Genomic DNA, 17,571 nt, shown 5'->3' on the forward strand with positions numbered 1-17,571 from the left:
ACATGAGGACACGAGTGGAAACACCAGGATTGGACATGTGCTGGAAGTTCACATGCCATTAGCAACACCATGTTCATTCACGAATATCACAATAAAGACCAGTATTTGTTCATTGCCCACCCATGTTTTCATTCAGATCATTATGGAAACTATGGAAGGGAGACGCCAGGACCCCAGACCGTTATGCATGACACATTTAAAAAGTCATCACAGCTTTTCCGAAGCAACCACATCCCCAGAAGCAGGTATCTAGAGACGAAAGAAGAGAAACAAGCAACCCAAAAACCGAGCGCTTATTTCTTGGAAGCCTTGACGGCGGCCTTGGTGACCTTGCCGGCCTTGTCGACCTTGGCGACGGACTTGATGACACCGACGGCAACGGTCTGACGCATGTCACGGACGGCGAAACGACCAAGAGGAGGGTAGTCAGTGAAAGCCTCAACGCACATGGGCTTGGAGGGAACCATCTTGACGATGGCGGCGTCACCAGACTTGATGAACTTGGGGGAGTTCTCAACAGACTTTCCGGTACGGCGGTCAATCTTCTCGAGGAGCTCAGAGAACTTGCAGGCAATGTGGGCAGTGTGGCAGTCGAGGACTGGTGCGTAACCGGCACCGACCTGACCGGGGTGGTTGAGGACGATGACCTGGGCGTTGAAGGACTCGGAAGCCTTGGGGGGGTCGTTCTTGGAGTCACCGGCAACGTTGCCACGACGGATCTCCTTGACGGAGACGTTCTTGACGTTGAAACCGACGTTGTCACCGGGGACACCCTCGGTCAGCTGCTCGTGGTGCATCTCGACGGACTTGACCTCAGTGGTGACACCAGCGGGGGCGAAGGTGACGACCATACCGGCCTTGATGATACCGGTCTCGACACGACCGACGGGAACCGTGCCAATACCACCGATCTTGTACACATCCTGGAGGGGAAGACGGAGAGGCTTGTCGGTAGGACGGCTAGGAGGGTCGATGGCATCGATGGCCTCGAGGAGGGTCTTACCGGTGGACTTGGACTTGGTCTCCTTCTCCCAACCCTTGTACCAGGGGCAGTTGGTGGAGGCCTCAATCATGTTGTCACCGTTGAAACCGGAGATGGGCACGAAGGGAACGTGCTTGGGGTTGTATCCGACCTTCTTGATGAAGTTGGAGGTCTCCTTGATGATCTCCTGGTAACGGTCCTCAGACCACTTGGTGGTGTCCATCTTGTTGATGGCAACGATGAGCTGCTTGACACCAAGGGTGTAGGCGAGAAGGGCGTGCTCACGAGTCTGGCCATCCTTGGAGATACCAGCCTCGAACTCACCAGTACCGGCAGCGATAATGAGGATAGCGCAGTCAGCCTGGGAGGTACCAGTGATCATGTTCTTGATGAAATCACGGTGACCGGGGGCGTCAACTAGATAGAGTGTCAGTGATTGAAGATCGTCATCCTCTTCAGTGGGATCTGGCTGCTGGGTGAGTTGTTCATGCTGCTTGCTTGCTTGCTGTTCACGCTGCTGCTTGGCTACAATGTCCTTGTGCTTCTTTTTGCTCTCGTGCCTCTCGAGATCAGTCTTGCTCGTGCAAGCCTTTTGACATGGCTCGCAAAAGTAAGTGCGGTTGGCAACGGCGGCGGCACGAGATGCTCTCCTGCTCAGAGCAGCATCCGAGAGAGGCTTCACGACCTTGCGGCCCAGCTGCTCAGCCTCACGATGAGCCTTGGATCCAAGATGATCATCGAGGTGACGTTGGCTGGCTGCATCGTAGTCACAGACATCGCATCGAAACCTTTGAAGCTCCTTGGCCTTCTTGCGAACATCGGCAGCAATCTCGTTCACCCTCCCGGGATTCTGAGCGCTCCATGCATTGTGCTGAGACAGGTTGTTGGCCAGGAATGTATCTTCGTCTTCCTCACGCTTTCGCTTGCGATAGCGTTGTGTCTTGGCTACATTGCGTTTGAGGCGATAGTCCCGAGCGGCAATGAGTTCCTCTTGGGAGAGGGTCAGGTCTGCACGCACAGTCTCGGAGAGGGAGAGGTGACTGCATGCTGGCTTCCAAGGCATGCTCTCGCGAGGCCAAAGGAAGAAGTCGGGGATGTACTCTTCATCGGTAACCATCTTGACGACGGCGCAGAAGATGACGGCAAAGACTGACTCCAATGCAAGGAAGCGGGCTCGGTTGCGGGCAACAAGCTCCGCCGGCGGCAAGGCCGTCCAGCACAACATGCCGAAAGTCATGCTGTACCCCATGTCGAGGGCACGCTTGACATACCTGGGCATGACGCCGGTACGGTTGAGGTACCCGGTGTACCTTGCTTGGACCCCGGCCTCTGCATTGGTGGCTGACCCGATGTAGAGCATAGGTGAGAGCTCAGGATGTTGCATGATGAGCGAGTACACAGCCCACTTCTTCGGGCCTGCTGGAATAGGAAGGCCATGGAAGTAGTCGATGCTGGGGGGGTGGGGTGCAGAGAGCACCGATGCCATCCCAGGAGCAGCCGTCAGAGGGAGCTTGCTGACCACGGAATCCCAGTTGGAGCGTGATGCGCAAAGCCCCTTGGTCTGACTGTTGATGAACCAGTGCGGAAGATCAAGGGCCAGCAGCCGAAAGCCCGCGTCGTCAATGTGTGCCTCAACGCTGCCAGAGGCAGGGTCGTAGAATGCCTCCATGATGGCGTGGCCTGAGCTGACGTGAAGTGGCTCGAGGTGGCTTGAGGCACCCTGCAGTCACCCAAAGAGGCCGACTGTGCCCGATGATGCAAGGCGATGCGAGAGGATGAAGAGAGAAGACAAGATGAGGGGCAGAAAAGGCTTGCCCAGGCCGACACGTCCGCCTCCTTCCTCCAAGGAAGGCGCGACACACAACCCCAGGAGCGTCGTAAACAGGCAGCACCCAGCAGCAGCATCGACAGAAAGCAGCAAAGCAGCATGAGCAAAAAGAAAGTACAAACGTGAAAAGTACAGCCGGAAAAACTCAAAAACAACACAAAAAATACAAAATTCGAAATCGCAACTCAACGAGACGGGTGTACATACTGCATCTCGTTAGCTTTTCACCCCTTCATCAACAGGAACACTTGCAATCGATTACCTGACAGTTACATAATATCTTGGCGTTTCGAACTTCCAGAGAGCGATATCGATGGTGATACCACGCTCACGCTCGGCCTTGAGCTTGTCAAGAACCCATGCGTACTTGAAGGAACCCTTTCCGAGTTCGGCGGCTTCCTGTGTGGCTTGTCAGCATCATGTAGCTAAAGAAAAGAAATTGTCAAGCGTAAAGACCAGATGTCCAAGTGTGACCTTGATATCGTTGGAGTTGGTGGGGAATTGTATGTGCGTCATGGTGTTGCGGCTCGCGAAGGCCGCATCCGGACTAGCGCTAGCGCGTAAAAGTTCGCACAACCCCACCATCCAAAATATGCCCCTCATTGCGATAAGCCCGAAAATGGCCGCGCGCTCAGCAGTTGCAATATGCAGTGGCGGGGCTGCAGGTGAAAGAAAAGTGATGGCATACCTTCTCGAACTTCTCAATGGTACGCTTGTCAATACCACCGCACTTGTAGATCAAGTCTGTATGCCATTGTGAGCGTGTTGACCCCGCAGTGTTTCGGAGAGGGAAGGCTTACGTCCGGTGGTGGTCGACTTGCCGGAGTCGACGTGGCCGATGACGACGACGTTGATGTGAATCTTTTCCTTACTGCATGGCTTGTCAGTTGTCTGGAAGTGACAAAGGCGAGTGGCAAGCTCGAGCTGCGACTGTGGGCACAATCGATGGGCCGGAGAGGCTCAAGGTGGGGGTGAAGGAGAGGGACAAGAACTTACCCCATGTTGGCGGTAGTGTGTTGTTTTGGATGAAGTGAGGAAAAGCTGTTGAATACTCAGATTTACAGCGCGCGGTGTAAGGTATGAGTTGGACGAAGAGAAGAATTGGACGATGGAGGGGTCAAGTGTTGCTAATATAGCTGGAAAGCCTGGTGGGTCCGTGCTAGTTTTCGGCGCTAGCCCCCGGTTGGGCTACGAAAACTCCTTCACTGGCAACGAAATCTGTAGGCAGAGAGGCAAAACAGCCCCGCCTGATTGGCCCCAGCCGCTGTCGAGCCCTTTCAGTACGGCTGACCGCCCGCTATGGGCTCGCCACAGCCGCAGTTGCCTCACGCGAGCCTGTGAGTGCATCGTCACTGCCCATCCCTCAGCCCTTCTGTGGGATGACTTCACTCTGCCAGCCATCCTGAACACGGTCAGATTGCTTGGACGTATTCACAGTATACATGATTCTATATTCTTCCCTCTCTCGCCTTTACAGAAGAAAAATTTCACGTCAAAAACAACAACCGACGCCAGCCTTGGGCGCGCAGTGAGGCAGCTTGGGTTTCACTTTTGCCGCACTGCAAAACTTTTGGCGGGGTACTTGAGATTGCCATCATACTGTGTACCCAGCCCCACCACTAGCCGAGTCTGATGTGGCCTTGGCGGCAATTCTGCCCACCCTTATGCACACCACCGTGTTCATACCTGCTTTTCTTCCACTAGTCTCTCTCTGCGTTGCTTTTGCCCTCTTTTTGCCATTGGACATTGACCTGCCAGAACAATGGGCCTCCGCTGAGCCCCAAGCATCGTCATAGACCCTCGCTATCTAGTACCTACGTATGTACCCAGGCATATCCAAAGCTCTGGGCCCCGCCTTCATAGCCTTCGCCGCCCTCGACCGGCCATGGACCGCACTGGAACGCGAGTCTGCCACTGATAATTGACTCAATGCTTCTTTCTCTTTCCAAACTACTCTTCACACCGCTCGTACACACGCGCTAGAAGAATTTGACAAAGAATCAACTGCCGTCACATAGTGTTCCAAGTTCCTTAGCTCTTCTAGGGCAACCTACCGGGACATACTTCATGCTCAGATTCTCCACGGTCGCAAACCCACGTGCTCAACCTGCCCTTACATGTGTACTCTCTCTGTGGGTCACCAAAAACGAGAGCCTGACCGTAAAGATTTTCGTCACTACTCTTGTAGATCCAAATCTCTAATCCGCCGTTGATGATCCGACCAGTTTCTTGCCGTTCGCTACGCCGGAACCTCGTACACTATCAACTCTTTATAGTTCACGCTCACAGTTACTCGTCGTGTCACAGATTCTAGATTCAGCATACGACCCTCGTTAAGCAGGCCTTGGATTCGTCGAAATCACTGTATGCATGATGATATCTTAGCTTCGACCTCGCTCTGATACCGTCTGCACTGACTACCCTTCACAGAGCCCAGTCGTTCATCGTTACAACAGACACATATTATGATGAAGCTCATAGTCTCTGTTCGATGAGCAATGTCCCCATGTCCAATTCTGGTGTTTCCCTTACGCCACATGACGCTTATCATGTCCTCATCATCACTTATAACTACAGGGTACCGGAAGCATAGGTACGACTTTCAACGTTATATCTATTTGAATGCGAGATAGCGGACAGCTAAGAAATGAATGATAATTATCAAGGCGCTATATCTGTTTGAACTATGTCCTAGCTATCCATGTCTTAGCTGTCCGTTCACCAAATAGCTGTCCGCTTTGTAACTGTCCGCCCTCTAGCTGTCCACCCCCTAATTGTCCGCTTTGTAGCTGTCCCCCTTCTATTTGTCCGCCATCTAGCCGTCTGCTGTCTTGCATTCAAATAGATATAATGTTGAAAGTCGTACCTATGCTTCTGGCAACCTGTAGTTATAAGTGATGATATGGACATGAGGACGATGAGGACAATAAATAGACATGCGGACATGAGAACATTAGGGCATTAGAAGGATATGGATATGAGGTCGAGGACACTAGGACGAGGACGACATGGACGAGGTGCTGCTTAAAGGTCAAGCTCCAGATCGTACTGCAATCACAAACACATTACTTCAACATCTGCATCGCTTCAACGACTGATGCACAGGATATTCCGTGGTATCTATCTCATAGTCAAGCTACACACATACACCATTCAACAATGCACAAATTCCCATGCCACTACACCCAGAAGCCTAGTTATCCCAAACATCATTCAACAACCACAACTGGCCCGCCCACTGCTCCTTAACAGTCGGCCAAATAAGCTCAGGCGGCAAAACAAACCCTCCTCCCGCCGCATCCTGAGGACTCAACTCCATAGTCCACGAGTGCTCCGCACCATGCACAGCGTAGTGATGGTCCCTCGAGTTACCCGTCGAGAAGTACAGAATCTGACAACCAGGTCCAAACTCATACGTGACGTTTCGCGCGCTACCCGCCTGAATAGCTCTGGCGGTTCCGCCCGCTACCTCGAGCATGCGGGGCAGCGTCTCGGGGAGCGGGTCGCACGAGAAGCCCCAGGGAGTAAGGATGAGCTGGCTGTACGAGTGGAAGTCGATGAAGGACCGGATGCCAGCGCCTGTGCTGGAAAGCTTAGCGGAGAGGCTGTCCATGGCTTGGTTTTCTGGTGTGTCGCCTGCGGCTTCGCCACGGTACGTTTGACCGCATGGGTCGGGTGTTGAGCCACCGTCGGGGGGCGTGGCGTCCCATTCGAACTTCCAGTTGCGATTGCCGTCGGTGCCGAGACAGGTTGTGTTCAGTTCAGGGCGGGGCTGTCGGTTCTTGCGCCATAGGCGGTCGTTGGTTTGCGTGTATAGGAAGCCATCTGGGTTGTGGAAGGGGACGAGGTAGAAGTCGTAGTGGTCCAGGAAACTAGTCACGTTTGCATCGCCTTTTTGGTATCCGTCAATGAGCTGGTATGCCAGGTATTCGATGACTGAGAGTGTCAGATAGTGTTCTGTTCTCCAAATGCCTGTTTTGCTCACCCATTGTGGAGATCCATTCTCTTGCGTGGACTGTGGCATGCCAAAGAATAATGGGCTTTTCGTCTTGCGATGCGTCCTCAGTGCTCTTGTCACCAAACAAATGGAACGCCCAGATTGTCCTGTTCTCGTAACTTTGGCCAATTGAAAACTTCTCGGAGTTGTCAGGGAATGCTGCAACAAGGTCGTCCCAGTACTGAAGGTGGTCGGCATAAGCATGGTAAGTGTCGAACCACGATAGATCTGGGAGCTGACCCGCTGTGTGCAAGTCACGCTTGTATACAGCTTCCTTGTCGGTGGAGCGAATGTACTTGCCCAGATCCGAGTTCACCAGGCGAGCGTTCAAGCCCAGTGCATGAAAAGAATCAATCTCCTCGGGTGGAATCGCAACTGACAGTGTGTTGCGAATCGGGTGGGTATGATAGTTGGAGAAGCGCTTGTTAATATCATGAGCTTCTTCGGCAGAAGATGGCGTAATGGAGTAGATTTGGTAGCCATCATAGCTTGGTTTGGCACTGTGAGACACAGAGCTAGCGTCGTGTGCGAAAGGAGACGCTGCTGCCAATTGAGCGGCCAACACCAACTTTGACAATCTCATTTTGAGGGTTGAAAAGTTGACAAGACAGTAGCTAGACACTGCTACAACATCACATGCACTTCTTAAGTAAGTTTTTAGACCCCTGCTATGGCCTTATCTTCGTGTCGGGAAGCTCGGTGCAATGATGGAATGTCGCCATGGAACTGGCATACTAGCTCGCACAACATTGCCGTGTTTACTTGCATCACTGCCATCATATTCAGTAGGTGGAGCGTTCTTCGCCCGTTAGCCAAGACGATGCCCAGGCGTTTGTATACTTATGTACCCCCAGCTTCCTGATCTAGACGCATCGCCAAGGAGCAAGCCAGGCCGGGTATGCAACTCCCCCTCAACCCCGGGTATATTGCTGATCCCGTCGAAAGCCGTTGGAAAGCCGCACAAAATCCTATCCCATAGCTATTCTATAGCTTCAAGTTTTATTCTGAAGATCGAGGGAAACTTGCGTCTTCTTTCTCTTGGGAGAGAAGAATTACTCACCATGATATTCCTGAAGAGGCGACATCAATGTTTTGATGACGTCGCATTGGAAACCGCCTCTATGGCCTGCGTAGACTTGCATGATTCACACATGTGCGCACAGCAAGCAGAAGTAAAAGCTTACACAACAGGCGCATAGGCAAATAGGACTTGCAGTTATGGACAAGGTTTTGGTACACAAGTACCATAAGCACGCTTGTACTGCATGCTTGGCCAACTTGCCTATATGAGCCCGTATCCCAGCCCTTCTCTTACATTCCTGTAATACACATGCATTTCCATTGCCACATTGTGAAATATTCTTATTATTCAAAACTTCACGGCTAGCTTCCTACATACGTTTACTTCTTCAAGACCAGCCTATTAGCAAAAAAATACAAGGCGGGAACTACGTTCATGATCAACCCCCGCCATTGCGCAATGGCACTCAATTTCAAAAGCAATCCAAATAACAAGCGGAGTTACCAAACAAGAAGCCCAAATCGCATTTAACAACCCAAAATGTAAAGAAACTCCTGCGATCTCATCACGCAGTGACAACCGGCGGACAATGAATCGTAAAACCCACCCATTTAGGCATAGTGCCTACGAGTCATCGAATCTTGAGTATTTAGAGAACGACATTCTACTCACAACGTATATCCAAACTCAAACCTAAGAGATAACAACACCAATTTCCAGTCCCATCTGACCTTGCATACACCACATCCCCTATCAAACCCACCCACCACCAACCGCAACCATGCCCGCAATGCTCGACGACCCCACATCCCCCCCAATCAAGCGCACAACCCCAATCCCCTCCTTCACCCCCACCACCATCACCCTCCGCGACGGAACCACCCGCGCCACCATCCTCCCCTTTGCCTCGCCCTCTCAAGTCCCCCCCTCCCTCATCTCCTTCCTCTGCACCCAACTCGCCCTCGAAATCGCCGCTGGCGACACCTACCCGATGCTGGACCCTTTACCTCTTGAAGCCTTTGGTCCCTACTGGTTCAGCACTTTTGCCGCCGTCATGGTGCTTGGCGAGGGATTGAGTGTGGAAAGTGTAGCGCAGATGGAGGGGGTGGATTGGGAGGATAAGTGTATGGGGAGTTTCTATGTCAAGCCGAATTATCCGGGGAGGAGTAGTCATGTTTGCAATGGAGGGTTTTTGGTGAATGGGAAGAAGAGGAATTTGGGCGTTGGGAAGGCGTTGGGGAGGGCATATTTGGAGTGGGCGCCCCGATTAGTAAGTTGCGGGTGTTGTGTAGTTGATGATGATGATGATGAAGTTTTGAGCTGACAGGTGATACTAGGGATTCACGTATTCGGTGTTTAATCTAGTGTACGAGACGAATGTTGCGTCGTGTAAGATTTGGGATTCACTAGGGTTTGAGAGGATTGGGCGGGTGAAGAAGTGTGGTATTTTGAAGAGTTTTCCAGGGAGGAAGGTGGATGCGATTGTTTATGGGTATGATTTTGAGGAGAAGGAGGTGGTGTGAAAGTGTGGGATGTATTGGATTTGGTATCTAAAACTGAAAAGAAAAGATCGACTATTTACGACTTAAGAGGACCATTTCAATTCCTCCAACTTCTCCATGCCATACGGTACGCTTGGAGTACTCCAAGCCGCACCCTCAGCACCCTTGATTTGAGGCACAGGCTTCAAGATACTCAACTTCTTACTGCCAAATGCGCTGTTCTCGAAACTCTGGTACCATCCACAGTTCTCCTCCAGGTACTGCCCGATAACCTTCTTCCAGCCCTTGTAGACTGTTACGAGCAAGTCAAGCACATGATGACTTCCGCGCATATCGCCCCACTGAAACCTCTCCTGGCACTCTTTTACAGTCTCAAGCGGATACAATCCAACATCTTCACGCAGCGCATACGCATTTACACCAACAAGCGAAGAGTGGACCTGATAGCTTCCTCCCTTAATCGCACGATCGCGTAGAGCCTGCATAGCGCCTACGGCTCCAAGGACTCCAGTTGACATATCTGAAATAGGCAGACTAGGCAGCACAGCCTCATTCTTCGGAAGCTGCTGTGTGACTTCCAGTGCCTTACCAGTTACGTATGCGGAACCAGCCGCAGCATCAGCAATTTGCTGCCAGCCAGGACGCTCCTTGTAGTACCCGTCTGGCCCGTAGCAGTTCTCAGATACGTACACGATGCCCCTGCCTCTCTTACCGGCCATCTCGAGCATGTCGTCGAGACCTAGACCGTACTTGGCCATTTTGCCCATGCGGAAGCCTTGGATGAAGACGTCGGCGTCTGCGAGGAGGGATTGCAGATATGTCCTGTCAGACTCTTTGCGAAGGTCGACGGTTGAAGTACGCTTTCCAGCGTTGAGCGTGAGTTGCATGATGTTGATGTCAGGGAGATGAGGCGGGTTGAGGCGGATGACGTCCGCACCGAATGCTGCAAGGATGGTACCGACTTCTGGGCCAGCGATGACACGGGTGAGTTCGACAATTTTGACACCAGCGAGGGGCCTGCGGTCTTGAGGGCTAAGAGGTGGGAAGCTGATGGGTGGGGTAGAGATAGCTTGTTTCTGCTGCTTGACATTGACGAGTGGGTGTGCAGCTAGTGACTTGCCCATTGTCGACTCGTTCCATTGTTGGGGTGTGAAGCAGATGGAGCCACAGAGACCGTTCATTAAGTTCTTGAGCTCGAGTTCTGCAGGACTAAATTGCTTGGTATGTTCCGCAATGAGCGCTGCAGCTTCCTCATTTGACGAGACTGGAGTGCTGGGGTCGATGCCGATCATCTTGAGGGTCGGAGGAGCATTCATACTTCCATGAAGCGAGTACCATGTCTCAGGATCTTTGGTAGGATATAGGGCGGTTGCACGGTACTTGAGTGGTGTGTCTGTCCAGCCCTGCTCCCAGTCCGGAAGCAATTCACCAAGCTTCTTCTGTGCTGACATGCTCAACACGTCTTCTCCGTTGAGAAACGCCGTTGCAATGCAGCCAAACCACATCGCAGCGTGTGTAGTGTTCACAGTGATCTCACGCTTATCGTCTTTGGCACCTCTTATTGCGAGTATCTCATCTCCAAGGACACCACACATAGCATGCAGGGCAGCGGCAACGGATGTTGCCTTGATGGGTCCTGGGATGACAGGATACTCCTCACCAGTGAACTTCACTTTTGAGAGAACACTTTCATCTTGAGTGAAGCCAGGTGTTTGCGATGCGAGCTGACGGAAGATGCGTGCGGTATCTTGCGGGACGGGAACAAAGGTCTTGTCTGTGTAGGTTCCAGGGCCATAAACATCTGGGATACGATCTGAAGAGACCATGATGGGTGGACGAATGAGATTAGAAGTAGAATAGATTAGGGTATAATGAGTAAATGGAACTGTGTGATGAAGTGTTTTGATGGAGTTGTGGAAGATGATGAGTAAATGCTATTCTACTTGCGCGATGCCTCTCTCTTATATCACCTATCTTGAAGTTTTCTCACCAGGTTCTTGGATTACAGGCTCTTTCAGAGTCTACGCATACGTGCCTCCGATGCAGTAAAGAAGGAGATAGTTCGGACATACTTCATCATTACCTCGCTCGTCCTCGTACGAATACCATCATCCGTGCAGGGCTATGAGCTGTGCCGCGCTATTCCACGTTTGCTATGTAAGTGGTAAGTTGGCCGAGATCTCCCGCGCGCCGCTTTTCCTTGCACGGGCGTGACTTCTGCGAGCTTGCATCATATCTTTGAATGCTGTGGAAGATATTTTTCAGATCTGATGGAGGAACGGGGTCCCTGAATATCGGACCGGTCCGGTCAATTGGCGATCACATCGGCGGTCTGACATCATTCGGTGATCAATCGGTGTTATGGTCTCTCGTGCGAACACCTCTTGACAGCACAGAGAGTTGCAACGGGATGCTTGCATGTAGTAGAAACTTATATGTCCAAGATGGGAACACGTTGCTTTTCATAGAGTATTTTCAAGCAATCCATTTTCAAATCTCCGATTTATAATGCCACACTCAACAACTTCAGTGCCAGTTCAGCACATCACTGTCATCGGCAGTGGCTCAATTGGAGCATCATGGGCTGCTCTCTTCCTCGCACAGGGCCTCAAAGTGACGGCCTTTGACATAAACCCAGCCGCTGAAGCAACGCTGCGAAAGCTTGTCAAAAACGCACTCCCTGTGCTGAAATCTCTGGGATTACTCAAGAACCCTAATACGTCTCCCGAGGATATCACTTTCACCACCGACCTCGCTATAGCCCTCAAAGATGCCGACTTTGTGCAAGAGAACGGGCCGGAGCGTCTCGATCTCAAGCAGCAACTATTCAACAACATGGCCGCCCTCGTGCGCCATGATACCATCATCGCCACCTCGTCAAGCGGCCTGACTTGCACATCCATCCAATCCGGTATGGGTGCGAATACACACCCAGAGCGTATCGTGATCGGGCATCCCTTCAATCCACCGCATTTGATCCCGCTCGTAGAAGTCGTTGGCGGCGAGCAGACCGCACCAGAAACGATTGAGCGCACAATGGCGTTTTACACAGCCATTGGCAAGAAAGCCGTGCACGTCAAGAAGGAAGTGGTTGGACACATCGCAAACCGACTACAAGCAGCATTGATGCGCGAGATGCTGCACATGGTGCAAAATGACATCTGCAGCATCTCGGACATTGATGATGTCATGGCGTACGGACCAGGGCTACGCTGGGGTATCATGGGTCCTAATGCGCTATTTCATCTGGCAGGCGGCGAGCAGGGTGCACAGCATATGGCAAATCATCTTTTAGGACCGCTGACTACATGGTGGGCACAAAAGGATCCTGTCCTAGATGATGATCTGAGGAAGAAGTGGGTTCAGGGCACGATAGAAGCAGTTGATGAGAGGAAATTTGATGACTTAGTTACACAGCGGGATTCGGAGTTGGTTAGGCTGCTTAATTTGAGGAATGAGTGGGATGGTTACGCAGAAGAGAGGAAGAACTGGTAGAATGTAAAACTTGGAGAAGATAGACTGATACCCTTTAGAATGTACTTACTTTGCAATTTCTATCGTGCCGATTATAATAAAGTCAATATCTGCAGTGTATCGACTGTCATATACTCAGAACATTACAATGAACTCCGCACGTCAAAATCTATTTCGAATATACTTTTCCATCTAAGGCTATCCTTTGAAGATAATGACGTCATCCCACGTGGCGCTGCAGACCAGGGGCTACGCAATGGCGTTGAACCCCTCGGTCAAATTGTCGCTTTCTACATACTACACATACATCCTCTTCGCCTCGCTAAATGATCTACAAAACTCAATCTGAATTTGACGTCACAGGTTGATGTGGACATCCCAGCTCCCTTGAGATATCTTCCTGGAGAAATTGCAAGTTTACCGTAACGGCGTACGCACAAGTTCGGCCGAGCAAACTAGCACGCCCGACTTTGCGAACGTGCACGAAAATTGGGATGGGCATGAAATACGCGTATGGAGTCAGTGTATGATGGATCCGAGTTTGGCCCGAATAGGTTTGTAGTGGTAACTGGAGTGGTGCTGGTATGTATGTATATAGGAGGTTGAGGATCTGGGAAGTGGAAGACTAGTACCTCACGAAAATTTGCCAACTCTTAATCTTCTTGAATAACTTCAAATTTATTTTCACTGCATAAATCATATCATATCAAAGCATTATATTGGGACATTCTACACCGCACATTATGCCCTCAGTCACTGAGCTGCCCCAGCAAGCTCCATCGAAACAGCGTCTCTACATCCTCGACGCATCACTCTCCTCACCCAACTTCACTGGCGGCTGCATCGTCTCTTGCAACACAGATGGCAGCGATTTGCAGCCAGTTGTCTCGCCGCTCCCCACATTACCAGACGGCGTGACCATCGATCGCAATAATGGCATTATGTGGTGGACCAACATGGGCAGTGCGCTCTCCACCAACACAGGCAGTATAGAGACAGCCTCAATCGACGGTTCCAACCGCCGGACCATCGTCCCTACTGGCACAAAAGGTGTCTGGACACCCAAGCAAATCACTCTCGCAAAGGAAAATCGCACGCTTTATTGGTGCGACCGTGAAGGCATGAAGGTCATGCGTATGCCACTGGCAACAGAGGAGCCTGAAGTACTCATATCGACAGGCGATCCATATATCGCATCAGATGCAGCAGATACGCGGAACTGGTGTGTTGGCATTGCTGTCGACGAACGCAGGGGTTGGTTCTACTGGACACAAAAGGGCGCGTCAAAGGGAAATGCCGGTGCCATCTACCGCGCACGCATCGATAACACGGAGGTGCGCGAGAAGGTTTTTGAGAACCTACCCGAGCCGATTGATCTAGAGCTGGATGAGGAGAATGCCGTGTTGTACTGGACAGACCGTGGGGATCCGCCTAGGGGTAACACGTTGAACAGAGCGTTTGTTGGAGGCGGCGATGAGCCAATTGGGGAAATTGAAATCCTCGCGAGCCGATTTCATGAGACCATTGGGCTTACATTAGACCTAGAGAAGGGCATTGTGTATGTAAGTGACCTTGCGGGCGGCGTGTATGCGGTTGATCTTCAGACACGAAAGAAGAAGGTATTGTTCCCTGAGCTAGGAGATTTGACTGGCATTGCGCTTTTGTAGAGTTTGTAATACATAATTCTAGCATGATACTTTGGTGTATATTTGCTCAGTCCATGTTCGTCCAGCTCGAGATACGAGCTCAACGATCCATTTAGAATTTGTGGAGAAGGCTTTGAACGCATGGCATGCCATGTTTAATACGCTAAAATTAATGTTGGAAAGTTTCTCCAAATAGGAAAACTTCGTGTCTTGATATTTGCTCAAATGACATGAATCTCGCTATGGCATTAGGTTCAGCCGTTACGATGATCCCGGCAAAACAAGGCCAAAAAAATTTGGCAGCACACTAGAAGCCTTGGAGATGTGAACGCAAAAAAAACTAATTGTGTGACCTAACCAGGGGTCGAACCTGGAATCTCTTGATATCGAACTGAATCGTAGTCAAGCGCCTTGCCATTGGGCCATTAGGCCAGTTGTTTTATTGATGGAGGTTTTGGAAATATCATCGTTTATATAGGCTATCCAAAAAAACTCCGTAACGCTGAACTGGCGGGGCATGCACTCAACGTCATCCGCCCCACTATACTCTTCCTCTCTAATTCGACCACACACGCATCGTTCCAGCACCCACTGCCTCGCATCATGGCTTCCTTACGATTAGGCAGAAGCCTGATTTTGTGCTTCCTCTCCACCGGCACTGCCATTACCTAAACTGTGCTCCTTCACATTTGCCGTTCCCGATTCCTACGTTACTTGCACCCTATAGCAATCGCACAAATTTCACCATCACGATCACCAGAACCATGTCAAGAAGAAACAGTGCCATGTATACAACTCATCCGCTGACTGCGCAATTTGATAGCGCAAAGTTCATGGTTGGCGGGGGAGTAGCCATCTTCCATCTCGCAACCGGGCGCGTGATACTATGCAGCTACGAGCAACACGGGCGCAAAGTATATTTCCTGCCCAAAGGACGACGGGATGCAGGCGAAGAAAGCGGCACAGGCGCAGAGCGAGAGGGGTATGAAGAGGTGGGTCCCAAAACAAGTCTCTCAAGACTTTTCCGAAAAAAAAAGAGTTTAGAGATGATTTTTGCAAGAGCTAATGCAGTATGCAATATACAAAGTCAGGGTATCGAAACCGGCTTCTCCCACTGCCAACACGGCATTGCCAACCCCAAGCTCATCCACGTGTCCACGCTGCGACGCATACCGCCGAGCCCGTTCTGTTACAGTTGATGCCGTTGCGAGAGTATCAGTACGTGGTTTATTGGTACATTGCGGAGACGCTGCCACCGTCGCTCGAGGGAGACCTCGAAACAGAACCAGGATCGCCGTATAAACTTCCACCGCGCTATCCGCAGAATCTCTCGTTGAGGGAGAGGATTGCGATGGAGCCACAGGGGTACGAGCCTAGACATCACGAGGGCACGGGCGTGGATAATATGGAGAGGCAGTTTAAGAGTGAGTTATGCAGTGTAGAAGATGCGATAAAGAAGTTGGGCCAAGGCCACATGATGGGTGAGGCTATGGCAGATGTAGTTAGGAAAGGGTGGGAAGGAATCCAAAAGAGGTTTGAGATGGAAGATGCAGCCACGCAGCAAAGTCCTGAAGCAGTTTGAACCCTCCGAGTTTGTTAGTTTGGAGATTGCGTATGGCAGGGTGTTCAGTGCCATAGCGCAACTTTTCACATGCCACCCAACCTCTACTTTTTTTCTGTACCGAGAGGCCTACGTCACTTGAATGTTGCTGTTGTAAACAACAACTCCCACGGTCTAGCCCCCAGATTATCTGCCGGTAGTAGCATGCCATGCATACGGTTGAGTACCTACGCCTGTCTATACCTTAGCGAATCCTTCTATACATACCAGGTTCCAGCAGGAACATCAATAGTCCCAACATTATCCTGGTAAGACCCTGTGCCACATTAACCGAACCACTACTGTACACCTGGAATCCTAATCGAAACAGCGAAGATTACCTGCGCACGCGACTAAGAAGGAAGGCGACCACGTGGAAGAGCACAGTTGGGGTAAATTAGCCGGCGAGCGAGGCCGGTTATTGCACTTCAACGCATATCACAAGGTCGCGAGTGGCATGGCTGCAACCTGGAATGCAATGCAGATAACATATATCTGATTGAATATTGAATTCTCTTTCGTGAACTGCAATATTTACACCATGTAATGGCATGGAAATTTAACCACGGACTTGCTACCTGATGTTGTTCGCCCTGGCTCCATGCGAAGAGCAAGGTTCATACGTCCGTACGGAGTGGTTGCATCGTCCATGCTGCATGTCGCCATACGTCTCGTTAACATCGAGATTTAGAAGTGAACAAACAGCTCAGCTGAATAAGGTCAACAGAATGCGGGATGTCTGCACGTGCATCCTTGTAATATCGATCTGCGCGAAAGACAATCAGCAAGACGGAAGCAAGAAGGGGGATGTTCGGATCGAACTCTCCTCCTCATTCCTCGCCACAACGGACTTTGACCGGCAAAGGTATTACGGTACACTACGTATGCCGTGACCAGACATCTCGTGCCGTTTCTCCAAGCCCCTCCAAGAACCCATTTGTTTCAAGTCCACGGACGCTTAGGGTCTACCAGGTAAGTAGAATGTGCGCGTAGGTTTGACCTTGCCCAAGATACCGGAAGGCAAGGGTTGTCGTGACGACTCAGCCGCCCGTATGTAAACTCTATATCTGCTTTTCCCCGCTCCCGCCCACACAAACACTGGGTAACCGCAGGTGTAACTTTGGGTAAAAGCTACGGTTGCTGTGTGTCGGAAGTACGCATGTACATAGATACACAATTTTTTTTAGCGAAGTTTGACATGAAAAAGCGAAAGAGAAAAAAAACACAGCAGAGGTCCTAGATATTCCGCCAATCTCCCCAAAGTATTTACTTTTCTCGGGACCGCGGACATGACAGGTTATCTCACATACGTACGCGCCACGCCATCACCTTACCCACTTTCATCTCCACCTCTCTTCCCTCCACCCTCCACATTCCTACCCACCCAAACAACACACACACATACGCACTTCCATACTAAACAACGCGCGCGAGAGAGAAAAAAACCCCACAAGCACCACTACTTACCGCTCACCAGAACATACAACAAGCACCCCATCACCAATCCCACCCCCCTCCCCC

At 51.0% G+C, this 17,571-nt stretch overlaps 6 protein-coding genes across 6 annotated transcripts; 3 read left to right on the top strand and 3 right to left on the bottom strand.

Annotated features, from left to right (window-relative positions):
- Window positions 1-293: 293 nt before the first annotated feature.
- On the bottom strand, window positions 294-3,811 carry COCMIDRAFT_41086 (uncharacterized protein; the record flags this gene model as incomplete). Its single annotated transcript, XM_007694676.1, has 6 exons — window positions 294-1,399; window positions 3,018-3,022; window positions 3,073-3,209; window positions 3,499-3,554; window positions 3,611-3,681; window positions 3,807-3,811. The coding sequence occupies 6 exons, from the start codon at window positions 3,809-3,811 to the stop codon at window positions 294-296; spliced, it is 1,380 nt and encodes a 459-aa protein (XP_007692866.1).
- A 2,192-nt stretch (window positions 3,812-6,003) lies between these two features.
- Window positions 6,004-7,390, bottom strand: COCMIDRAFT_108325 (uncharacterized protein; the record flags this gene model as incomplete). The annotated part of the gene is made up of 2 exons (XM_007694677.1): window positions 6,004-6,746; window positions 6,796-7,390. The coding sequence occupies 2 exons, from the start codon at window positions 7,388-7,390 to the stop codon at window positions 6,004-6,006; spliced, it is 1,338 nt and encodes a 445-aa protein (XP_007692867.1).
- A 1,219-nt stretch (window positions 7,391-8,609) lies between these two features.
- On the top strand, window positions 8,610-9,351 carry COCMIDRAFT_108362 (uncharacterized protein; the record flags this gene model as incomplete). The annotated part of the gene is made up of 2 exons (XM_007694678.1): window positions 8,610-9,098; window positions 9,166-9,351. The coding sequence occupies 2 exons, from the start codon at window positions 8,610-8,612 to the stop codon at window positions 9,349-9,351; spliced, it is 675 nt and encodes a 224-aa protein (XP_007692868.1).
- Window positions 9,352-9,413: 62 nt separating this feature from the next.
- On the bottom strand, window positions 9,414-11,156 carry COCMIDRAFT_108348 (uncharacterized protein; the record flags this gene model as incomplete). Its single annotated transcript, XM_007694679.1, has 1 exon — window positions 9,414-11,156. One exon carries the CDS (start codon window positions 11,154-11,156, stop codon window positions 9,414-9,416), a length of 1,743 nt encoding a protein of 580 aa, XP_007692869.1.
- A 682-nt stretch (window positions 11,157-11,838) lies between these two features.
- On the top strand, window positions 11,839-14,471 carry COCMIDRAFT_108324 (uncharacterized protein; the record flags this gene model as incomplete). Its single annotated transcript, XM_007694680.1, has 2 exons — window positions 11,839-12,788; window positions 13,517-14,471. The coding sequence occupies 2 exons, from the start codon at window positions 11,839-11,841 to the stop codon at window positions 14,469-14,471; spliced, it is 1,905 nt and encodes a 634-aa protein (XP_007692870.1).
- A 743-nt stretch (window positions 14,472-15,214) lies between these two features.
- On the top strand, window positions 15,215-16,032 carry COCMIDRAFT_108333 (uncharacterized protein; the record flags this gene model as incomplete). Its single annotated transcript, XM_007694681.1, has 2 exons — window positions 15,215-15,442; window positions 15,538-16,032. 2 exons carry the CDS (start codon window positions 15,215-15,217, stop codon window positions 16,030-16,032), a joined length of 723 nt encoding a protein of 240 aa, XP_007692871.1.
- Between the last annotated feature and the right edge of the window lie 1,539 nt (window positions 16,033-17,571).

This window comes from Bipolaris oryzae (genome assembly GCF_000523455.1).
Source record: "Bipolaris oryzae ATCC 44560 unplaced genomic scaffold scaffold_233, whole genome shotgun sequence".
NCBI lineage: Eukaryota > Fungi > Ascomycota > Dothideomycetes > Pleosporales > Pleosporaceae > Bipolaris > Bipolaris oryzae.